The sequence below is a fragment of the Myotis nattereri genome (genome assembly GCF_964212035.1).
Source record: "Myotis nattereri genome assembly, chromosome: 16".
Taxonomy (NCBI): domain Eukaryota; kingdom Metazoa; phylum Chordata; class Mammalia; order Chiroptera; family Vespertilionidae; genus Myotis; species Myotis nattereri.
In genome coordinates this window covers 53,253,596-53,276,638 of record NC_138091.1, presented here as the reverse complement: position 1 = coordinate 53,276,638, position 23,043 = coordinate 53,253,596, and the positions used below count along the sequence as shown (strand labels likewise).

The following is a 23,043-nucleotide window of genomic DNA, read 5'->3' as shown; positions in this document are numbered from 1 at the left end:
AGGCCGCCATCCACGCTTCTTGTCTAAGCCAAGGGGACAGGCGGTTCTTTGCCGCCACCTCTGTGTGCCCTTCTGCAACCCAGGGCGGACTCAGGGATGGCCCGTCGGCTGCAGCCCGCGCCTCTGCCAGCCACACCAAGGAAGACGCAGCCAGGGGCTTGCTCAACTTCAGGGTCACCCCAACACCTCGGGGTTGCGAATTGGCACCTAGGGGGATCCTTTCCCCCTTGATTTTCAACTTAGTTTACCTAACGTCTGTGTCTGGAGTAGGAGAGGGGCAGTGGAATTTGATCCAGCCCTCAGCCCCTGCCCCCCCTCTCCTAACTTGGGGGGTGGAGGGAAACGCGCCTGGTGAAGCCCTACCCCTCAACCATCTCTGCCCTTCCCCCTGGCTCCCTCCGGCCGCCGGGTCAGGGCCACGCCCCCCGCAGCCCCTCCCACGCCGCGCCGTCCCGCGGCGGGTCCTGACCCGGTTTTCACCTGAGCCCCGGCATGGGGCATCGCTTGAGACCCAGGGCTTCATGCGGGCGGAGCGGCAGGTCCGGCCCAGCGCCGACGAGCTGTCCTGGTCCCGGACAGGCCGGGGGCGAGCCGGGTGAGGACAGAACGGGGGCAATGGGAGCGGTGTCGCGGGGGTCCCGGCAGCCCGCCCCTTCCCACGCCGCGGGCCTCGGGGCAGGCCAGGAGGTGAGAGCGGAGTCACGGGGCTCCGGCAGGTGGCGCTGGCGGAGCGAAGCCGCCTCGGTCCTGCCCCACCCATGCCCCGCCCACCCAAGACCCTGTCCCGCCCATCACAGCCCCGCCCCCCACCCCGCAGGCCCCGCCCATCCCCGGCGCCGCGGTAGGAAATGACCTAAGCCGGGGCCAGGCGCGGTTCTCTCCAGCGGTGGCGCGGACGTGGGTGCCGCGCGCCATGCCCGCCGAACGGCCTCCGGGCTCGCGGGCGCGGCACCGGCCGGGCAGGTGAGTCCTGGCGCTCACGCCGTCTCTCTCTCCCGCGGGACACCGGACGGCGGGTTCTGCTGCGGGTCCTGCACCGCCGGGAGCGGCGTTCCGGGCTTAGGGAAGCTGCCCAGGTCTGGAGACCCCTAAGGTCGTCCCCCTTGACCAGGGGGGTGGCACCGAGTCCAGAAGGGGGGCTCCAGTTCGGGACTACCTCGGAGGGACACGTCTTCCCGCGCCCCTCTTTAAGAGGAAGGACCTAGAATGGATCAGCTCAGGGACTGGAGTCCTGAGTGGGCAGCGCTGGAGTTCTGCCACTCGGGAGGCTAGTGTAACCGGTCCGTCCCGGGGCGAGCTGGCCAGGACGGGGAGTGTGGGCTCCCAAACAGCTGGGCGGCAAAGAAGTGTCCACCCACCCGCTCAGGCCCGCCCTACGCGAGGCGTGGAAAGGTTCTGAGGACTGAGAAGGGCTCTGGCTGAAGCTGGGACAGCTGTGCGCAGCTTGGAGGCCCCCCCTAACCCCCCCCCCCGGCCCTCCAGCCTTCTCATTCGCCCAGAATCTTGCGGGGCCAGCAGCTTCAAGCCGATTTATATGGGCAGGCAGGTGTCTAGACCCGCAGCCCAGCGCACCCCACCCCACCCCTGGTATCAGCTGAGAGTAACTCTGCCTCCAGTCGGGACTGGAGGGTAGGCGCTTTCACGCTTCATCTCTCTGCTCTTATGTAATCCCAGAAGCTACAGGGGTTCCTAAACTAAACAGCAGGTGCTTGGCTGGTGCCCAGTCTCCACCAAAAGCCAAGCTTGGTGGGCACTCGGACAACTACCAAATGCCAAGGACTGCCCAGGAGTACCTGTCCCCAGCAGTGGCCAGCCCCAGCCAGGGCCTGCAGTCTGGGAATCCCGGCCTCTCTCCACATCTGAGGCCTCCCCGTCACCTCCCCTCCCCCCCAGGTGCTGTCACTAACCCTGCCCAGTAAGGAGCTGCTGGGGCCGATGGTCATGGGGGACCCTGGTAGAGAGGAGTATAAAATCCAGTCTTTTGATGCAGAGACCCAGCAGCTGCTGAAGACAGCACTCAAAGGTGAGCTTGGGGAGCCCTCCTGAGCCTGGGTCTGGAGCTGCAGACACGGGGCCACGGGGCCAGGAACGGAGGACAGCCCTAGCCTGGGAATGTCCAGCCCTCTCTCCCCCTTCAATTTCTGTGAATAGGAGTCAGCACCATAACTCTCAAACCAAAAGAGAAGCTACATTCAGGCCAGTATTTGGGAGTGAATCATAGTCCTCGCAGAATGTAAAGCCTTCCTAGTAGCGTTTACGTGCTCATGAAAGGGGCGTGGGGCACGGAGAACACAGTTCCTGCTCTTCAAGTCCTGAAATTGGACCTGGTTTCTGCGTTGCTGCAGCCAGCGCTCTTGAACGTGCAGAGCTGCCTGAGTCGGGACAGAGGATAGAGTGTTCTGCTTGGCAGGGGAGAGAGGGTCATTGTCCTGGACCGAGGCCTCCCGCAGCACTCAGGACAGAAGCTTGGCTCGGTTAACAATTGGCAGTGCCCATCACATGCCACGCTGAGCTTGTGGGGGAGGCCCTGCCTGGCCTGCTCACGTCAGGGGTTCATGGGCGTGTGTTATGAGAACACTTGCTCCTGTAAAGTTGCTGTCAAAGACATGTAAGTGTTCCTTCCTCAGCCAAGTGCCACACGATCTGTCCGAGGAAACTAGCATTCTTTCCTTAGCCTCTCAGCTGCATAACCTGCCCCATTGCCTCTGATTGGGCTGCAGGAGGCTCCGGGCGGAGCTGTGCCTGCTTTCCGATCTCTAAGTGAAATGTAAGCATCTCATGGTTGTGCTCTTCTGTAAACATCTCCAGTCCTTCTCAGGAGCAGGTGGAGGCAAATGTGCTAATTAAGAGACTGCCTGCCTGTCTCTACTCCAGATCCAGGTGCCGTGGACTTGGAGAAAGTGGCCAATGTGATTGTGGACCATTCCCTGCAGGACCGCGTGTTCAGCAAGGAAGCAGGACGCATGTGCTATGCCATTATTCAGGTTGGGGAGCGTTGGTGGAGAAGAGGGGAGACACTTGGCTTCAGGTGTGGGCAGAGATGCGAAGGACTTTCCTCAGAGGCAGAGAGAGTAGGAGGAGAGGGTCCTCAGCCATGGAAGCTCAGGTGGGATTGTGATGGCACTGCCCGCCCCTAATGCCACCATCCTTCCTCTGGTTCACAGGCAGAGAGCAAGCAAGCAGGCCAGAGTGTCTTCCGGCGTGGACTCCTCAACCGGCTACAGCAGGAGTACCAGGCTCGGGAGCAGCTGCGTGCCCGCTCCCCGCAGGGCTGGGTCTGCTATGTCACCTTTATCTGCAACATCTTTGACTACTTGAGGGTGAGGCCACCGCAGCCACCCTGTGCAGCAGGCAGCCTGTCTCCTGAGGCCACTCAGCCAGTGCTTTGACCCCTGCTGTCCCCGACAGGTGAACAACATGCCCATGATGGCCCTGGTGAACCCCGTCTATGACTGTCTCTTCCGGCTGGCCCAGCCCGACAGTCTGAGCGAGGAGGAGGAGGTATGTGGCCGGGCCCGGAGGCTGTGGAGGTGGGCAGGCTTTCGCTCAGCTCAGAAGACCAGCCCAGTGTCCATGGAGGCTTGAGGCATCACTCCTGGGGCAAGAGCTGGGGGGTGGGGGTGGGGGCAGTGAAGGCCTGTCAGTACAGGACAGGCTGCCAAGTCTGGAACTGACCCAGAACAGAGAGCAGCCAAAACCTCCTGGCTCAGAGGCTTCCCCCCAGCAGGAAAGCCAACCTATAAAATGGCGAGAGCTTTGGCAGCTGTGGATACTGCTGGCCAGAAACCAAACCAGGGTCAGGCAGCGTGGGGGAGAGGAAGCGGGGTTCAGCTGCAGTTTGCAGACAGGGCCTGTGTCTGCCTGGCCCAAATGAAAGACCGTAGGCAAGTCTCTGAACTTGCTTCCTGTCATGTAAGATACGGGTCCTACCCACTGGGTGGTGAGGATGGAGGAAAATGCGTGTCTAGGGCCATGCACAGTCTGGCACGCAGTGAGAGCTCGGTAAATGGCTGCTCTGTGACAGGCTGGCCCTGCCCGAGGCTCACCTCCCACTGTCCCTGCAGGTGGACTGCCTGGTGCTGCAGCTGCACCGCGTTGGGGAGCAGCTGGAGAAGATGAACAGGCAGCGAATGGATGAGCTCTTTGTCCTGATCCGGGATGGCTTCCTGCTCCCAACCAGCCTCAGCTCCCTGGCCCAGCTGCTGCTGCTGGAGATCATTGAGTTCCGGGCAGCTGGCTGGAAGACGACCCCAGCTGCCCACAAGTATTACTACAGCGAGGTCTCTGACTAGGCCTCCAGGCCAGGCTTCCCTCCCAGCAGCACTGGCCTTGCTTCTCCCCACCTCCCCCCTGGCAGCAGTCTTTGCCTCTCCAAAGACTTTTTCCCTTCCAGCCTTTCAGCAGCTCCCAGGAAGTTTCCCACTTATTCAGGGGTTCTGCCCTGAGCATCTCCTCCTGCAGGGGTTGGGGAAAACACTACACAGACCTGCCCCCTCCTCCCTCCCCCTCCGTCTCTCCCATACCTCCCACCTGGCCCGGGAAGAGAAGGGCAACTCCTAACAACCACTGCACTGTGTAACCACTGGCACGTTTCCCATCTATAAAATGGGTCCCATCGCCACTGGTAGGATGCTTTGGAATGCCAAGGGGGCAAGGTGCAGAGCACAAGTCACACAGAAACTTTTATAAGTTTTGTATAAGGACCACTTTGGAAACAGGCGTATTTCCTCCAGTCGTTTTCATGGGTGGCAGTACTATATCACATGCTACACAGTTCAGGGTGAGAATTTCCTAATAAACCTTTCGGATACTAAAATGCCTCCTTTCATCACCCAAAGGTCCACCCCAAGCAGATGGAAGAGAAGGCTGGATGGGCCCTAAGTTTCTTGGGGGAAATCCAAGTCCATGTATTGCCTCTTTGCAAGGAGATGGGGCAGGGAGAGCGGGTTCTAGCCCACAAAGGAAAGACTAAAGCAGTAAATATACTGCCCCATCCTTCCTGTGAGGCCCGCCCTTAGAAGGAACTACATCCTTAGCACAGGTATTTTTCACTGTAGCAGCGGCTCCCGGAGCCCCTACCCCTCCTACCACCAGCGGTAGTGGGCCAGGGCACGGTTGGCCTCGGCCATCTTGTGCATGTCGTGCTTCCTCTTGACCACAGGGCCCTGGTTGTGGAAAGCCTGCAGCAGCTCCTGCGACAGCTTCTCCGGCATCAGCGTCCGCCGGTGCTTCTTCTCCCGGCACTCGGTGATCATCCACTTCATGGCCAGGAAGCGGCGGCGCCGGTCGCTTAGAGGCACAGGGACCTGAGCAAGACAGGACGTGGGCCAGTGGCCCAAGAATTAGCCAGGGATGCAGCCTCCTTCCTCCGCGAGTGCTAAGGAGTGGCCACAGGTTCCCTCTGGGTCAGCCCCCGCAAGGCCCCTGAGGAGGGGACCCGTCTTTTCCTCTGAGCTCCCCTCACCCGTGAGCGCAGGGCAGCGGACAGAGGCATTCTCTGAGCAAATGCGCATTAAGCACTGACCTCTCTACCTGTAAATGGAAGCTCAGCCAAGTTGATAACAAGCACCAACTGGGAAAAGCCCCACCAGCTGGGTGACTTAGCCAACTCGGATGACAGGTGCCTAAAAATAAGACCCTCTTGTCCAAGAATCACTTGCCAGGCCCCCACTACGTGCCAGGTATCATGCCGGACCCTAGGGACACAGACAGCAATAAGGAAGTCTCTATTTTTATGAAGTTTACACTGAAGATGAGAACACCCACTTATGACAAGGAAACATAATTAAATACTATGATGAGGGCACCTAGTTCAGTTCAACAAATGTGATGAAGCATCAGTTACCAGTCCAGCACTATGCTAGACACGGTGTATAAAGGATGAGATATAAACAGCCTCTCACCATGAGAAACTGACAGAACACAAGATTTTTTGGGGGGGGCCAGGGGCTCCAGAAGAGGACACTTGTATACTTCGCTCCCTTCCATTTTCAGTCATCTTTAACGCTATGGGACTCACATGATCAGATCCCAATAGTCTCTGGCCCCTAGAAAGCTATTCATCTTGATCCAACTCCGGTCCCTCCCACCTGCAAGAACCCCTGCCCGCATCTTGTCCCTGCCTGACCACTCACCTGATAGAAACGGCCACCCTTGAGGATGGGAGCCAGCCCAATCACGGGCTCGCAGTTTTTCAGAGCCTGGTGGAAGATGGTGTAGGGGTTGCGTTCAATGGTTGCCTGTTCCTCTGAAGAAGCAGCATGGAACTTCTCAAACTGCTTCCTCTTCACAGCTTCCAGAGTCTGCAACGGGACACAGTGGCAGGGGCTGCCCAGGCTTCCTGGACGGTTTCCCCAGCTGAGCGAGCACCTTGCCCTTCACTCCCATCATCCCGCTCTCCTAGAGCAGTGGTCGGCAAACTGCGGCTCGCGAGCCACATGCGGCTCTTTGGCCCCTTGAGTGTGGCTCTTCCACAAAATACCGACTTCTGCGCATGAGCCACGAAGTTTCAATCGCACTGTTCGTGCATGCCCGCACGTGGTATTTTGTGGAAGAGCCACACTCAAAGGGCCAAAGAGCCGCATGTGGCTCGCCAGCTGCAGTTTGCCGACCACTGTCAGAGCAATGCCAAAGCTCCTAAATGCCGCCTCCTCTCCTCCACCAGCACGGGAAGAGCCGCTGCGATTTGGGGACGGGAGGGGAATGGCAGTTGTTCATCCTGCAGGGCTTCATGAAAGCCCCCAACACACACACACACACACACACACACACACACACACACACACACGGGGAAGTTCATTTCAATGACAGGTACGAGAATCCACTCTTTTTCAGGCTAAACTGAAAGCCAAGTACAAAGCTACAGGAGAAAGGAAGATGAGAGAGGAGCCAGTTACCTGTGTCATGAGGGATCTTGCCAGGACCTTGTTTCCTCCTTTCATCATCATGTTGGTGAATTTGCTTCAAGGAGAAAAGCAACAGGTTTAGCTTCCAAGGCTGTGTCCCGGAATCCTTGCGGTAGATCCTCCCTGGGCCTGACCCGGGGGAACGAAAGGGCCCCGTCTCACCTGATCACCGGGTCTTCAAACACGGAGCTAGTGTTCGCCGACGGGGCGGCTTTGATGGGCTGGGTCTTCCTGAGCTCCCGCTCAAACCTCTCCTCCTCCGTCAGCTCTGCCCAGGGCTTGCGGTGATAGTCCTTGTCGATCAGCGGGTCCCTGAATTCCGGGCTGTAGCGGCTCCACCGCACCTGGGTGAACCTGGGACCCGGGAAGAGGGGCGGCGGGCAAGGCTGACTCCACAAGTGCGAAGGCTTGACTTAATAATAGGCAGGCTGGCCAGCCCACTGACTAGCGAGCGGCGCGGCCACCGCTAGCCCAGCCCGAGCAGCAGTAAGTCTGGCTCTTGTCCCAAGAGGCAGGAGGGCCGCCCCCAAACAGGCCAGGAAGGCCGCCTCCTGAACCTCAGGGCGGACGCCCGCCTATGCACCTCTCCCCCCAAGTCCCCACACAGAAAACCCCAACTCTGAGCTCCTCGGCAAGACCGCGCTTTCAACTCCAAGTCAGAGCCCCCGCGGGCAGGGGGCAGCTACCCAGCCTTCAGATTGGCCCCAAGTCACGCTGCTGGTTCAGAGCTTCGAACCCCGGCACCCCGGCCTCCAGGCCGCCTGCTGGTCCCGCGCGTCTCGCCTGGGGCCCTGTCCTTCCTCGCAGGCCCCTCGGTGCGGACCGAGCGGCCTCCCAGCTGCCCGCCGCCCTCTCACCCTGGGAACCGCAGGACAGCACTCCGCACGCTCAGTGTCAGGTTCGAGCACCCGAGCACGGCCTTCACCAAGGGAGCAGCCATCTTGGTTTGCCTCGAGGACCCCACCAGGACTGCCCTCGGCGTGCCTGAGCGAGTGGCGGAAGACGGGGAAAAGGCTCCGCGGGGCCCTCAATCTGCGCGTCGCCCCATCCATCTGGGCGTTAAGAGTCTCTAATCCCGAGGCCCAAAGGCAAGAATCAAAAGGAAACACTCGCCCTCCCGTTACCCGTCGCAGGCAGGCGCTCGCTCCTCTCAGGCCCCCATGCAGGCCCCGCCCAGGCTCAGCTCTCGCAGGTTGTCGCGAGGTTTGAGGCCGCGGGCCCGGCCCGGGCGGCTGCAATATGGCGGAGGCGGAAGGAGAGAGCCTGGAGTCCTGGCTGAGTGAGTATCCGCGGCCACTTTTGCATGTCCTCGAGCCACCACCGAGCCGCCCCTCCGTGCACCCCTACGGCCCGTCCCGGGGCCCCGCGGCGGCGCCGCCTGTCAGCCTGGGCCCGCCGCCGCCGCCAGCGTCCCGCGCTCACGCCCCTTCCCCGGCTGGGCGTCTGGCCCCCGCCCGGCACCTGCTCCCCGGGCTGCGACGCCTCCTCCCGCTCCCACGCGCGTAGGCGTGAGCTCGGGTCCGGTCCCGGCCTCGCGGGCTCCGGGAAAGTGACAGCCAAGTGCGGCCGGCTGGCGGGGAGGCGGTGGAGGGGCTGCGGGCGGCTCAGTCCGTGCCGGAGGGACGCGCTCCGGTTTGGGCTGAAGCTCCGGAGCGGCGGGTGCTCGGAGCACACGCACAGCTGCAGAACCGGGACTGTGTGTTGGAGACGTGCCCGCTTCGCGCAGGCGGAATGTCTGAGGTGCGGGTATTCCAAAGCCCCAGCACCGAGTCTGCCCCGCCCCGCGCGCGCCCTGGAACAGCTGAGCGCAGCGGCCTCTTGCTCTCATCGCGAGTCCAGCTTCTGAGCCGGGGGTGCCCTGCTGAATGGGCAGCGGGTTAACTTTGCTGCGGGCTGGCGCAGGCTCCTGGGGGCTTCCTAGAGGGGACCAGCTGGACGTGGTGGAAAGGCGCGGAGAGATGCCTAGACATTCCCTCTGCAGAGATCTCAGCCTCCAGGCCCTTGGAGGTGATGGCTGTTTCCTCCGATTGCCTGGCCTTTCTTAGTAAGAAACGGCCTTCAGGTGGTTGAACCTGGGGTTACATTTGCAAAACCTGGGGTTGCAGGCAGCTCACAACGCCTCTGGACCTGTTCTCCCGGAGGCTCAAAGTGCTCTGTGCACATTCCTTTATCAAGTTTCCTAGTGAAGCAGACATTGTCACAACTGCACAAAAAGGGGACACCCGACTCCAGTCAGACCACTTGCCCAGAGCCACCCAATCAAAATCTAACCGCTCTGGACTTGGTTCGATGCCCAGATATTCATAGGGACACTGGAGCAGTTTAAGTGGCCTACGCTGAGTTTAATAGGTTTAGAGTTATGTTTTGAAATAGGAGAGGGACAGACCTGTTTTTGAGGGAGAATGGAGATGATGAGGGGAATGGGATGGTATCTACAGAGACTACAGATGTCCCGGACTTAACCATCGTTCGACACAGTTTTTCGACGTCGCGATGGTGCTAAAGCAATAAGCATTCAGTAGGGACCGTACTTCAGATTTTGCAATGTGGCCTTTTCCCAGGCTAGCGTTTTGCGGTAGGATACTCCCTCCTGATGCTGGGCAGCGCCCATCGGCCACTGAGCACAGGTGTAAACAACGGGTGCCTATAGGGCACTGTGTTGCCAGTGCTTTTGGATATTGTGTTCTAGGCTAAGCAATAATGTTGGGTAGGTTATGGGTGTTAAATGCGTTTTCGACTTACGCTATTTTCATCTCATGGTTTCTCTGGATGTAACCCCATCGCAAGTCCTAAGACTTAAGGTGTGAACTATCCCAGGTGACTGAGTGAACCATTGTTCAGGCGGACAGTCAGGGCGTTTGGCTGGTTCACGCGGGGCGTTGCTGTGGGAGAGAAAGCTGGGAAGGTCCCTTCGAAAAGGCTTGAGTTCCAGCCCGGGAAGTTTACATTCTGCATTTACCATACCCCCACTCCTGCTCTACCTTGTGAAATCCGTTTTTAGGAAAATTGCTACCGGAGTTTTATGAAGGATGGATCGGAGCAGACGTTCTGGAAACTGCTGTGAGGGAGGTGGGGTGGGGGCAGAGATAAGAAATTAGGGGAGAAATTTAAAAAGACATTGAGGAGGAAGGGACTATGGACTGAGAAATGGGTGAGGAGTGGGAGAGGCGAGGGAAGAGCGGTCAGCAATGGGAGTTCAAACCTGGGTGCCTGCAAGTCGGGGCAGGGGGCTGTTTGGAAACAGGGAAGTCAGAAGTGGTGACCTCGCTTTTAGACTCATTTCTGAACCCAAACAGCAGTTATAATTACACACTATCTTGTTATTTGCTCTGGTTGTGTCTCGTGTGTTGCAGCAGGATTGAATGCATTTTTGACTTCCAATATTTTCAACTTACAAAGAGTTTGTCTGGATGTAACCCCGTCGTAAGTCAAACGAGTTATTGGTTCCAACTATAGCACGTGAAGGAACCAGTGCTCGGGCTCCAGCACATCTTCTAGGGCAGGCATGTCAAACTCCTAGCCCTGCAGGCCGCATGCCTCGTTTATTTGGCCCGTGGTAGCTTTTGAGTCTGACATGCTTGTTCTAGAGCAGTGATGGCGAACCTATGACACGTGTGTCAAAGGTGACACGCGAACTCATTTTTTTGGTTGATTTTTCTTTGTTAAATGGCATTTAAATATATAAAATAAATATCAAAAATATAAAACGGTTTTACTATGGTTGCAAATATCAAAAAAATTCTGTATGTGACACGGCACCAGAGTTAAGTTAAGGTTTTTCAAAATGCTGACACGCCGAGCTCAAAAGGTTCGCCATCACTGTTCTAGGGCTTTGTCACTCCATGTTTTGCCAGGATTATTACAGAAGCCCTGCTGCGTCCAGGGTAGGGTCCGAGTCCGGTACTTTCTCTGAAGACCCTCAGAGCCTGGCGCTGTGTGCTTGATGTCCTCTGGGTGCCTAACGAACAAACACTTGGTGATTGACTCCGTTTCTCTTGATTCAACTTCTTTTCTTTTGTAATTATCACTAAAGGTTGACACTCACTCTCTTTCCGCCCCTTGGTCTTGCCTCTGCCTAGTTTTGAGTGTTTGCTCCATAGGACTTGTCTCTGGAGCATCTGAGCGAGGATGGGATGGCGTAGCCAGTGCTGCTGGATCTTATCAGGGCCCAGGACAGTCAAGGCTAGTGATGGAATTCAGCTGAAAATGAGAGGAGGGAACTAGAGGCACAGACACAGAACTAAGGCTTTCAGTAAAGTTCTGAATATAGAAACCTGGAGTCAGAGTAGAGCCCAGAGGGGCAGTTCTAGAAGGCAGGGTCTGCAAGGGAAGCCCTGGTGTCCGCTGTGTGCCAGGTGGTGGTGAATGCCGAGTGGGTGGCAGCTCGTGTGCACCTGCTTGGGGAGGCAGTGGGCGGATGGAGCGATCCATTCACCCAGAGTGACCCCCAGAGGTTCTTCAGTCCTGCGGCTGCTGGAGGATTGCTTTCTGAGCTGGAGCGCCAGGAGGTTCTCCCAAGTGGCATTGGCCGTTGCTGAAACCAGAGCTTTTGTGCCCCTGTGTAGGCACAGCGCTCCCTGCAGGTTTGCAGTAGAAAGTTCTACCAAGATGAGAGGAAATGGGGTTCTAGAGAAGTTGAACACAGTGAAAAACAAGCAGGCCCTATTCCTGGGAGCAGGAATGCTGTCGAGATTCTAGCACAGGGGTGGGCAAACTTTTTGACTCGAGGGCCACAATGGGTTCTTAAACTGGACCGGAGGGCCGGAACAAAAGCATGGATGGAGTGTTTGTGTGAACTAATATAAATTCAAAGTAAACATCATGACATAAAAGAGTACGGTCTTTTTTTTTTTTTTAGTTTTATTCATTTCAAACGGGCCGGATTCGGCCCGCGGGCCGTAGTTTGCCCACGGCTGTTCTAGCATGTCTGGGAAAAATACGCTTGTGGTGAATGCCTGTTGCGTGTGTGCGTGTGTGTGTGCGTGTGCGTGTGTGGTGAAGAGGAGGGGGGACCACATCGGACCGTATTGGAAGATACTTTTCCAGTTGTGAACAGTGGAAGTGAGCAGGCTGCTTTTTCTTATACAAGCATGTGACTGTCCCCAACATAATAGTGATGGGTGGGATGGCTCCTCAGACCATCTTAATTTTGTGTTTCTACAGCCTCTTGATGTCATGTGAGAACTGTAAGCATCTCAGATGTTAGGGGTTAGTAACAAAGCCACGCTAACACCTGCGACGGTTTCAGATAACCGGTGGGAGAGACGGCGCTGCTCTGGAAGGTGACAGTGGGTCACTATGGCAGTTAATAGCCTCTCTTGATAGAATTAGTTCCTCTTTCCTTCCAGCTTGACATTTTGAAGGGCCTGCTGATTCTCTTTTCAAGATTGAGAACACACATCTCTCCTTTCCTCCAAATATGAACCTAAACCGTCTGAATCCTCCCGCAGCCAAAGCAGACACTGCCCGGCGGGTGCAGCATCCGGCACTGCGGCCTCCGCTCAGCTCTGCGCCGCGTCTGCTGACCTCTGTGGCTCAGCCCAGGGAGGGCGTAGGGGGCATGGCGTCCCTGTTAGGATTTGCCAGTGGAGCTAGTGGCTTTTGACGTTAAGAAATCAGAACTCGGGCACTTCTAACAACACCCCTGGCCTCCGTCGCTCTGTGCGACCCTGGTGGGCGTGTTTACAGGACCAGCCTTCCATTTGTCTTCCGAACCTGAAGCCCTGAATTCAGCAAACAGCTTAAAGCTTCTTTCTGGAAGAGCAAATTCCAAGATTTGACTCAGAGATGGGAACACGTTTTTTTAAAAATAAATGTCCCCAGCAGTCTGAATGCTGGCACTGTAGCAGAAGGAAACCTAGCGGGAACCTCTGTCCACAGCAGTGAGAACGTGCCTCTGAAAGCCTGATAATCACCAAGAGCTGGGACACATTTAACCGCCTCAGCTGGGGCACTCTCTGCTGGCACAGGGCCGGGGTCACAGGGAAAACAGCATCCACATCAAGTATCAGGAGGCTTGGCACTGAACACTGACTTCAAACTCCCAGTGACCCTCTGAGGACGCTCTGACACTGTCTTTGTCCTTGATCCCGGAAAACCATTAACCTGAGGGTACTCACTACTCAAGCATAGATTCTGTTTCTGTGACCCTAACGACAGATAGCACAAGGTATGGTGCTCAGTAGGGGTTCAATAGATGTTGTTAGCTTAACTTAAAATGATGAGCATTGTGTGACATGTAAAACACATTTAAAGCATTAAATAGGTTAGGTCTTGAAAAGTTTTTGAAGGTATGTGGGATGTACATTTTTTATCAAGTATCCTCTTCTTTACTTTCTCCAGGAAACACTTCTTTTCTTTTGTAATTATTAAATTTTTTATTAAAATTTTTTTCAATTATAGTTCACATTCAGTATTATTTTGTATTAGTTTCAAGTGTACAGCACAGTGGTTAGACAGTCATATACTTTACAAAGTGTTTCTCCCCTAATATTTCCAGTACTCACCTAGCACCATACCTAGTTATTACACTGTTATTTTTAAGTTAATTGATAAATTAAAGGTATGTGTTTCCAACTTTTTTCCTTTTTATTGAATTTATTGTGGTGACATTGGTTAACAAAATTATACAGATTTCAGGTGTATTAGTCTATTATTGACTATATTTCCTATGCTATACCAGGAAATACTTCTTGATCACCCCTACTTGCTTAACACTTAGCTTATTTTTACATCGCTGGAGTTATCCATATTTTTTGTTATATTAAACATTTCATTTAGGCATCTACTTGAATATTTTATTTTAAAATTTGTCTTTATTGACTTTAGAGAGCGAGGAAGGGGGAGAGAGAGTGTGTTGTAATTATTTGTGGTGTTTTTAAATCCTCCCCCGAGGATATGTTTCCTTCATTGGTTCTAGAGAGGAAGGGAGAGAGAAACATTGATCAGTTAGTTGCCTCCAGTATGTGCTCCAACTGGGGATCAAACCCATGACTGCTTGGTGCATAGGTCGGCACTTAACCACTTAGCAACCTGGGCCAGGGCTGACTTGTCTCCTCTGTGACTTTCACAACATGGGCAGCAAGTGGTGCTGTATGTGACTCGCTGCCTGACCCAACTGTTGAGGCTTTTGTTAGAGAAGAAGTTTGGAAAAAACCTATCTTCACATCCAGGCCTGAAAATTATGGGGACGATCTTCTGCTCTGTCCTCCTTGCTCTTTGTAACATTGTCCTCTTCTTGGTTCTGTCCCAAGATAAGGCCACCAATCCTTCCAACCGCCAGGAGGACTGGGAATACATAATCGGCTTCTGTGATCAGATCAACAAGGAGCTGGAAGGGTGAGTCTCCGAGCTGTGAGGGGGCAGGTGCCACAGTTGCCTGGGAAGGTACCAAACCGAGGCCAAGGCGGTCTAGCCAGAGGGCCGCAGGGTCAGTGTCTTGAAAATGTGGTTGCTTATCTCCTAGGCCACAGATCGCTGTCCGACTGCTGGCCCATAAGGTCCAGTCCCCACAGGAATGGGAGGCGGTCCAGGCCCTGACGGTAGGTTTTTCATCCATGAGCCAGGCCTGTTCTGGAGCATGTTAGATGTTTTACAGATGTGTACGCCCTTGTGCCAGGCACTGAGGCTTCAAAGATGGCTGCCCGGCCATGAGGCCTAGTGGGAGAAGCAGAGGCTGAGGGAGGGACCAGCGGCAGGGCCCTGAGCTGAGGGTGGGGCTCAGAGAAGGCTTCTTGAAGAGATGCTGACAGAGCTGTCCTGCCAGTTCAGAGCTGGCCAGCTGAGGAAAAGTGGAGGTGAGGATAAGTCATTCCGGAGCAAAAAACAATGCGTTACTAGTGAAGGCATCACAGCAAGGGGCAATCTTAGAGGTTATTCAGACTAAGAGGATTCAAGACATGGGTCCTCTCACCCAAACAGAGGAGTCATCCCAGGGTTCTGCCTGACCTCACTGAGGTGCCAGGAAGGTGGAAGAGAGTGGCCGTGAAAAGGCGCTTAGGCAGCCCACGCGCACGCCTCTGTCGCGGTCGAAGTCGAGCGGCGGCCTCAGACGGTGGTGCTCAGGGTGGTTTTGGACGTTCGGTGATAGATGGAGGCGCTTTTGGTTTCACGTCACAGATGCTACTGGCATCAGGTGGGTAGAGGCCAGGGATGCTGCCAACACCCTGCAGCACAGGGAGGCTTCCACAGAGAGGTGGCCAGCGCAATGTCAGTAATTGCACAGCTGAAAACCCCGCTCACAAAGACGGAAGCACGAAGGGGACCTCTGGGCTGGCGAGCTCCTCGGCATAACCTGCAGGCAGAGGGGAGCTTGTAGTTGTGTGGCCCAGAGGAAATAAGTGGAAGCAGGGGGAAGGAACCTATGTCATCTAAAACGAGGAAACAATTAAAACTTCATCTCCCACCTCCCCAAAATGTCCAGCTTGTGGGAAGAACCCTGGACCTTGAGTCAGAATCCTTCTCGGGGCCTCATTTTCCTCACCTGTAGAAATGGCAGCATCTTGCGGCACCCCCACCGAGCCTCCCTGTGTGTGGCTGCAGGTGCTGGAGGCGTGTATGAAGAACTGTGGGCGGAGATTTCACAACGAAGTGGGAAAGTTCCGGTTTTTGAATGAGTTGATCAAAGTCGTCTCTCCAAAGGTCAGTGCAGTTTCCTCATTTCTAGGAACTTCCTTTGTGTTTCTCCGCTCTCCCACCTACTAGCTGTTACTGCACAAACAGCATCTCCATGGATTTGAATTTCTTCGCCTCCTGTCTTTGGAGAGGTGGGCCCTGCGGGTGGCGGTTGATACCACAGGCCACAGGGACAGGCAGACCTCTGGCGGGCTCCCAGCCTAAATACGACAAGTGACGTGGCAGCAGCGGTATATCGGGAGGGCCTGGATAGCACAGGCCTTTGGCTCCTAGCACAGAAGCCAGTTGTGTGGCCGATCTCACGTGGATACAAGGAACTGGCCTCTCTTACTCAGCTGCTCAGGTTCTGTTGCTCACTCGTGTTGCTTACACTCTGGGCACCCACTTACAGCAGAGGGAACAGTTCTTGTGCTAAGGACATTGGCTCCTTTGAGATAAAGCGTAGTTGTTTCTGGCAGATTGTGCATGGAAATTCAGGGTCAGGCTCCTGGCCCCCTGCCTAACCACAGATGGATACAGCTCTGCCCCAAGCAGTGTCCTCCCCCCCCACCCCTGCTGCCTCACACCTGATCCCTGCTGGTTTCCCATACGTCTGAGGGCTCTAACTTTTAGCAACCACCCATTGCTGTGAAGAGAGCCTTCCCACTGTTTCTGCCTCCAGACTCCAATTACCAGTTTTCCGATTTCCTTTTGCCTCTTAGTACCTGGGGGACAGGGTGTCTGAGAAAGTGAAGACCAAGGTTATTGAGCTACTTTATAGCTGGACGTTGGCCCTGCCAGAAGAATCAAAGATCAAAGATGCCTACCACATGCTGAAGAGACAGGGTATGTGCCTACTCCCGCCTCAGCCTCCATGCAGCCCAAAGGCTGGCCAAGGCTAGGAAGAATGAGGGGGTGTCTGCTGTCCCCATGCTGTGTCCCTTCCTCCCTCCTGAGGACAATGGGACAGGCTTGGCTGGAGGTTAATGGGAGGTGTGTGTAGCCTGCTTGTCCCTGCCCCTACGGGTCCTGATCACGGGTGTGTCCCCTTGCTGTGGGAGCAAACACTCTGCCCTGTGTCACCTTTCAGGCATAGTGCAGTCTGACCCACTGATCCCTGTGGACAGGACACTGATCCCCTCTCCACCACCTCGTCCCAAAAACCCTGTGTTTGATGATGAGGAGAAATCCAAGGTAAAGTGCATCCAGCCTGCAGAGTCCTCAGGCGAGGTGTGGCCTCGCTCACGCTGCGGGGAGCTCCAGTTCCCCAGGTGGAGCGCTGTCTTTGCCTTCACCTTTGATACCCTTCTCGTCCAGCTTTTAGCCAAGTTGTTGAAAAGCAAAAACCCAGATGACCTGCAAGAGGCCAACAAGCTGATCAAGTCCATGGTGAAGGAAGTGAGTGGGCCCTGGGCCTTGGGTGTGGGATGGTGGAGCCCATGACGCAGAGAAGCCCTTTCCCTTGGCATCAGGCCTGCTCTTCGCCCCTGCCACCAGCCCACACATGGAGAGGCTGTGGATGGACTACAGGAGCAATGGTGGATGGGGACAGGACTTTTTATTTATTTTTTTAAATACATTTTATTGATTTTTCACAGAGAGGAAGGGAGATTGTTAGAAACATCGGTGAGAGAGAAACATCGATCAGCTGCCTCCTGCACACTTCCCACTGGAGATGTGCCCGCAACCAAGGTACATGCCCTTGACCAGAATCGAACCCGGGACCTTTCAGTCCACAGGCCGTCGCTCTATCCACTGAGCCAAACCGGTTACAGCGGGACAGGACTTTTAAAACAAAAACCTGTTAACGGTCGGAGGCCCGTGGTTTCCAAGCACCATGTTCTCTGGTGTGACCCATGCCTCGAGGGATTGTGTGGGGCAGTGGGACTAGTTGAGCTTTCTCCTTGATCCTTTGCAGGATGAGGCACGGATCCAGAAGGTGACCAAGCGCCTGCACACTTTAGAGGAGGTGAATAACAACGTGAAGCTGCTCAGTGAGATGCTGCTTCATTACAGCAAGGAGGACTCGTCAGAGGCAGATAAAGAGCTCATGAAGGTAGCTCCCCCACCACGAGGACAGCTGGGCTCTGGGCAGGGAGCCAGCCTTCGCCAGGTGCCTGCTCTGTTGAAGATGCTGCTGGACATCTGATGGTCCCTAACTTGCCCCGGGCAGAGGAGCTGCGTGTGCACGACTCTGAGACCTGTTCTCAGCCTGGCTCCTGCAGAGGCCCCTGTGCCCTAAGGTGGCACCTCAGTTCTTGGCCACAGATACTTTGAAGTCTGAGTACATGCTGGCAGGGATGTACTTGCCCTTGTCCGTCCTGGTGACTTCTCTGCCTAAGCAGGTATTTGGGTGTCAGTGCGGTGCAGGCTGGCAGCAGAGGACTTGTGCTCTGAGCCAGCTCTACCAGGAACTGACCGTGATGCCAGGAGAGCCTGTGATTTTGTGGGCGTGAATGCTAAAGTAGATGATCTCCAAGGTTGTTATGTCTGGGTCTCTTTCAGGAGCTGTTTGATCGGTGTGAGAATAAGAGGCGGACATTATTCAAACTAGCCAGCGAGACAGAGGACAATGACAATAGTTTGGGTGAGTGGAAAGACTAGTTGACAAGTACGACCCAGGAATTGGATTTGTGTGTGGAGGGGGAGTTGTCGGGGCCAGGGATGAGAAGTCTCTTTTCTACTCTAGGGGACATCCTGCAGGCCAGTGACAACCTCTCCCGAGTCATCAACTCATACAAAACAATCATTGAAGGGCAGGTCATCAATGGTGAGGTGGCCACCTCAACCATGTCTGACTCTGAAGGTAAAATGTTTCGGTTCCTCATTCTGGAACCCTCCAGACCAGCCACCACCCCCGCCTCCAGTGTGTCAGCCCACAGGGCTCAAGGGGATTCTAAATGGTTCTCCAGCTTCCCAGAGGGCAGGGTGTCGGACAGGGCTTTCTCCACCTGCCTTCACTTTTCTACTTGGCATGAATGCCCTTGGGTTAGGCCAGAGGCTGCATAGCCACTCCAGTGCCCCAATGATTCCTATCCCCTTCCATTCACTCCTCCAGGACACCACCACTCCAGGAACCAAGGCACTCTCATCGACCTTGCAGAGTTGGATGCACCGGGCAGCTCAACCCCCGTTTTGGCCCCCGCCCCACCCTCCTCCGGCATCCCCATCCTCCCTCCACCCCCCCAGGCCTCAGCACCTGGGCGCAGCTGCTCGTCCAGCCAGGCGGAGGCCCCCCCAGGGCCCAACAACACAAGCAATGCCCTCTCCTTGCTGGATGAAGAGCTGCTCTGCTTGGGTGTGTCCTGGAGGAAGGCTGTAAAGGGCTTCTAGCAGAACCAGGAGAGAAAGGGCATGGAATTAGGTGGCCTGTATGGTGCCCCGGGTACTTGGCAAGGATAGGGAAGCTCAGTTGTAGGGAGACAAAGTCAAGTTCAGTGTCCCTCACCTGTCTGTAGTCGACTCTGGGTGGAAACGGTAGACCCAGTCTTACTCTGCTTCCATCTTCCTTGGAACACCCCCCAAATGTCAGGCCTCCCCTCTGGAGGTCGCCCGGGGAATACATCCTTTTACTGTGGGACCCCTCCTCAGATGGTGGAGCTGGAGCTGCCCCGCCCTGCGCCTCTGCTCATCACAGCCATCTTTGTTCTCAGGCCTTGCTGACCCAGCCCCGACGGCTCCTCCCAAAGAGTCATCTGGAAACGGCCAGTGGCCCCTGTTCCAGGTAGGTGTACAGGTGACATCACTGAGACACTGGACAATCTTGTCAGTATCTTTCCCAATTAGTCCGTAGCCCCTGGGGCCCTGTCCTTGGAGGGCTGCTAGGCCAGGGGGATTGCAAAGGAGCCAGGAGTGGAGAGCCAAAACCCTCCGCGCCCTGCTCACTTAAACTTTCCATTCCCCATAGAACGAACAGTCGGACCTGGACTTCTTCAGCCCCAAACCTGGGACTGCTGCTTGTAGCCCCTCAGATGGGCCTGTCCTCCAGCCCTCAGCAACCCCTGCAGGCAACTCCCAGCCTCCACTGCCACCCCCCTTCCCAGCTCCTGTGGTCCCAGCCAGCGTTTCTGCTCCAAAAACAGGCTTTTTGTTCCCCGCTGGACTGGCCCCAAAGGCTGAGCCCACAGCCCCCGGGTACCATGGCTCAGCTTTGAGTGACAGCTCCCTGCACCAGTTGGATGCCCTCGATCAGCTTTTAGAAGAAGCCAAAGCGTAATGAGTGGGAGATGGGGGTTGGGCTTAGAACCAATGGGGTTGGGGATGTTCTTTTGGTCTGATCTGAGACTGGAATCTGAAAGCTAGGGGGTACATAGGAGCCAGCTCTGGCCTGGGGGTGTGGGAGGTGCTTTGTGAGAGTTGGCCCAGCAGCTCTGCTTGGTCTCTGACTGGCCTTCTCCTTCCTGCCTCCCAGGACCTCAGGCCTGGTGAAACCCGTCTCCTCCAGCTTCTTCCCTGGGGCCACCGCCTCCCCTCTGATCCCCAGCAGCACCTCAGCTAGGCCTCTCCTGCCGTTCTCCACGGGGCCTGGCAGCCCTCTCTTCCAGCCACCGGTCTTCCCATCCCAGGGGAGCCCCATGAAGGGGCCTGAGCTTTCCCTGGCCAGTGTCCATGTCCCCCTGGAATCTATCAAGCCTAGTAGGTGTTGGAGGCTTGGAGTGGGAGAAGTGGGGCCCCTAACTTACAGCGTTGTGGGGAGGGGTGGGTTGGTACAGGCTGTCCTTGCTCGGGTCCCTTAGAGTCAAACGTGACCTGTTCCCTTATTGTCCTGGCTAATGCGCAGTCTTGTTAAGTTCTGACAGCAGTCCTTTCCCAGACTCCTTCACGGAGCACTGCTCTCCCCACTTAGCTGTAGCAGACACCCCCGGGTTCTGCTGGGGATTGTTGACCTGCTCGCTCCTTCCACACCCACGTGCCACCTTCTTACAGGCAGTGCCCTTCCTGTGACGGCCTATGATAAAAACGGCTTCCGCATCCTCTTCCACTTCGCCAAGGAGTGTCCCCCAGGACGGCCCGATGTGCTGGTGGTGGTTGTGTCCATGCTGAATACGGCTCCTCTGCCTATAAGAAGCATCGTGCTGCAGGCCGCAGTGCCCAAGGTACTTCCCAGGGCCTGGAGAGGCAGAAATTACCTTTATCTTGACCCCACTGCATTGAGTGGCCAGCAGGCGGCAGTGTGTCCCCGATGTGACCCTACTGCAGGGGTGGGCAAACTTTTTGACTCGAGGGCCACAATGGGTTCTTAAACTGGACCGGAGGGCCGGAACAAAAGCATGGATGGAGTGTTTGTGTGAACTAACATAAATTCAGAGTAAACATCATTACATAGAAGGGTACGGTCTTTTTTTTTTCTTTTTCGTTTTATTCATTTCAAACGGGCCGGATCTGGCCCGCAGGCCGTAGTTTGCCCACGGCTGCCATACTGGGTTCCACCTGCTGCCTCTTTAAAAGGAGCTTTCTCTTCCTCTTTAGTCAATGAAGGTGAAGTTGCAGCCACCCTCTGGGACGGAACTCTCTCCATTTAGCCCCATCCAGCCACCTGCAGCCATCACCCAGGTCATGCTGCTGGCAAATCCACTGAAGGTGAGCTGGGAGCCCCAGATGAGGATCTTGTCATCAACACCTTCAGCCCTGCCCACCCAACCAGAAGCGCCGTGGTACTGTAGCATTAAGCCTGTCCCCCTCCTCCCCTGGTTCAGTGGCAGAGTGAGGACGGGGTGGTGGGATCAGGGCCTGTCCCCCAGCACGAAAAACCTCGAGGTTATAGCCTCACACACTGCCCCTCTGTCGCAGGAGAAGGCAAGGCTGCGGTATAGGCTGACCTTCGCCCTTGGGGAGCAGCTGAGCACAGAGGTGGGTGAGGTGGACCAGTTCCCTCCCGTGGAGCAGTGGGGGAACCTATGACCCTGAAGGATGCAGTCACCTCCACTCTGAAGCCCAAGTAGGCTGCCCCGAGACAGACAGGAGGGCTCTCCGGGTCGCCATTCTCCGTGTCCTGACCACAGCTGGAGCTTTGGTATGGAACAGGGGCCCTGGGCATTGCTGCCAGGAGCTCAACTGTGATGGTCTCTCCTTTGGCCCCTTAAAAGACCTGTTTTTATCTACCTGTGTGACTTGAAGTGGCCATGTACTGTTGGGCGGGATGTGGCCCCGGACTCTGCACTGTCGCCCTGGGAACACAGACTTAAAGCTGGAGTAGGTTTTCCCCTCGTGCTGGCACCCCGCTGCCACAAGAGAGGAGGTCTCTAAAAAGACCTGGGGCCCTTCCTCAAAGACCAGGTCCTCACTCCCCACCTCCACCATGCTGCTCTGTGCTCCCCTTGCTGGCAGGCTCCTACCTCCAGGAAGGTGGGCAAGGTCCAGTGGTCCCAAACGGGCCTGGGCACGAGAAAGGAGTGGGTGTGCTGCCTTCCACGGGCAGTGCCAGCCTGGAATGGCCACTGGGTAAGGTTGTGCTTGTCCCTGGCGATGGCAAGCTGTGTCCTTTGGACATCTCAGCAGGACGTGGAACTTGGCCCCAAAGCAGCCTAAACTAAGGCTGAGAGAGAAGACAGAAGAGAACCGTTTCCCCTTCTCCGAAGCAGGTACTCGGAGCTTTCTGCGAAAAGTGTGCCTCCCGACGCGGGACCAGGCCAGCCTATTCACTACCTCTTGCTTGGCATGAATTAAACTGCTGTCTTGCCCTTCAAGCCCCTGAAGGGAGGACAATTCCTGCCCCTCTCTACGTCCTCCTGCCTTGGCCTCCCTCTACCCCCAGATGGCCTGTCAGGACAGAAGTCACAGACAGGAGGCCTCAGGGTCAGGCAGTTGCACTAGACTTACCTGCTGCCCAGAAACTGACTGTCCTCAGCTGCAGGGGGTACTGTCAGCGAGATGTTGGGTCTGGAGATGGTGAGATTGGGGGCCAGGCTTGAATCGAGTCACCAGACCTTATTGCTTGAACAGTGCTCAGCCCAGCTAGCTTGTGCCGGCCTGTAGGCCTCCCAGGGCAACAGGAAAGTGAGAACCACCAGCTGGGGAAAGAGGACACAGCTCACCTGAACTCAGCTGGACGGGCTCAGAGCCATCTCCAGGGGAAGGCGGCACAAGCCACGCTCCTGGATTCCTCCCTGTTCCTTGCCAGGCTTCCTCACCTTCCCCTTCCCTCCCATCTCTGGCAAGCAGGTTTCACTGCTTCGTTAAGATAGGTCAAACGTGAACTGATTTCACTCCTTACGGAATAAATCCAAGAGTTTTCCAGAGGCTGGCTGCCGCAGCCCTGGAAAAGTCTGTGGGGTTGCTACCTGGAACTGTACCTTTACAATGAGGTTTAGACGTTAAAATTATTTATGAGTGTGACTGTTTCATGACAAACAGCTATACTGGATATATTAACTCTGCTGCCCTTATTTTACTGCATGTTAAATAAAACCATTTTCAACCTACTTGGAATTCTTCTAATACAGACGCCATTCACCCCATTGGGCGGGGGCTCCACTGATGAATTCTAAAGGTAGACATCACCTAGGTTTTTGGTTTTTTTTCTCTT

The 23,043-nt window shown here is 55.7% G+C and overlaps 3 protein-coding genes across 6 annotated transcripts; 2 read left to right on the top strand and 1 right to left on the bottom strand.

Annotated features, from left to right (window-relative positions):
• Positions 1-832: 832 nt before the first annotated feature.
• MIF4GD (MIF4G domain containing) lies at positions 833-4,816 on the top strand. Of its 2 annotated transcripts, none has more exons than XM_081110314.1 (6): positions 833-963; positions 1,894-2,023; positions 2,875-2,984; positions 3,165-3,320; positions 3,409-3,501; positions 4,065-4,816. In XM_081110314.1, exons 2-6 carry the CDS (start codon positions 1,936-1,938, stop codon positions 4,290-4,292), a joined length of 675 nt encoding a protein of 224 aa, XP_080966440.1. In that variant the 5' UTR covers positions 833-963; positions 1,894-1,935; the 3' UTR covers positions 4,293-4,816. The 2 variants fall into 2 exon arrangements, with proteins under 2 accessions (XP_080966440.1, XP_080966441.1); XM_081110315.1 differs by having other exon boundaries at positions 882-1,076.
• Positions 4,670-8,074, bottom strand: MRPS7 (mitochondrial ribosomal protein S7). Its single transcript, XM_081110313.1, has 5 exons — positions 7,763-8,074; positions 7,068-7,259; positions 6,897-6,960; positions 6,135-6,302; positions 4,670-5,306 (listed from the first exon to the last, which is right to left on the bottom strand). Exons 1-5 carry the CDS (start codon positions 7,843-7,845, stop codon positions 5,085-5,087), a joined length of 729 nt encoding a protein of 242 aa, XP_080966439.1. The 5' UTR covers positions 7,846-8,074; the 3' UTR covers positions 4,670-5,084.
• A 31-nt stretch (positions 8,075-8,105) lies between these two features.
• On the top strand, positions 8,106-22,938 carry GGA3 (golgi associated, gamma adaptin ear containing, ARF binding protein 3). Of its 3 annotated transcripts, XM_081110310.1 has the most exons (17): positions 8,106-8,184; positions 14,159-14,243; positions 14,371-14,446; positions 15,447-15,545; positions 16,241-16,364; positions 16,609-16,712; positions 16,836-16,916; positions 17,437-17,574; positions 18,024-18,105; positions 18,208-18,324; positions 18,577-18,816; positions 19,172-19,242; positions 19,426-19,730; positions 19,930-20,153; positions 20,445-20,614; positions 20,988-21,098; positions 21,309-22,938. In XM_081110310.1, the coding sequence occupies exons 1-17, from the start codon at positions 8,145-8,147 to the stop codon at positions 21,417-21,419; spliced, it is 2,178 nt and encodes a 725-aa protein (XP_080966436.1). In that variant the 5' UTR covers positions 8,106-8,144; the 3' UTR covers positions 21,420-22,938. The 3 variants fall into 3 exon arrangements, with proteins under 3 accessions (XP_080966436.1, XP_080966437.1, XP_080966435.1); XM_081110311.1 differs by lacking the exon at positions 14,371-14,446 and having other exon boundaries at positions 8,127-8,184; XM_081110309.1 differs by lacking the exon at positions 8,106-8,184 and having other exon boundaries at positions 14,086-14,243.
• The last annotated feature ends 105 nt before the right edge of the window (positions 22,939-23,043 follow it).

Coding starts and splice junctions, on each gene's coding strand:
- MIF4GD (XM_081110314.1), top strand. CDS start 1,936: ATGGTCATGGGGGACCCTGGTAGAGAGGAGTATAAAATCCAGTCTTTT. Junction 2,985..3,164: donor TGTGCTATGCCATTATTCAG/GTTGGGGAGCGT, acceptor TCTGGTTCACAG/GCAGAGAGCAAGCAAGCAGG. Junction 3,502..4,064: donor GTCTGAGCGAGGAGGAGGAG/GTATGTGGCCGG, acceptor CTGTCCCTGCAG/GTGGACTGCCTGGTGCTGCA.
- MRPS7 (XM_081110313.1), bottom strand. CDS start 7,845: ATGGCTGCTCCCTTGGTGAAGGCCGTGCTCGGGTGCTCGAACCTGACA. Junction 6,303..6,896: donor CAAGATCCCTCATGACACAG/GTAACTGGCTCC, acceptor GTCCCGTTGCAG/ACTCTGGAAGCTGTGAAGAG. Junction 5,307..6,134: donor AGGGTGGCCGTTTCTATCAG/GTGAGTGGTCAG, acceptor TGTCTTGCTCAG/GTCCCTGTGCCTCTAAGCGA.
- GGA3 (XM_081110309.1), top strand. CDS start 14,089: ATGGGGACGATCTTCTGCTCTGTCCTCCTTGCTCTTTGTAACATTGTC. Junction 18,817..19,171: donor TGAAGAGCTGCTCTGCTTGG/GTGTGTCCTGGA, acceptor CTTTGTTCTCAG/GCCTTGCTGACCCAGCCCCG. Junction 19,243..19,425: donor GCCAGTGGCCCCTGTTCCAG/GTAGGTGTACAG, acceptor CATTCCCCATAG/AACGAACAGTCGGACCTGGA.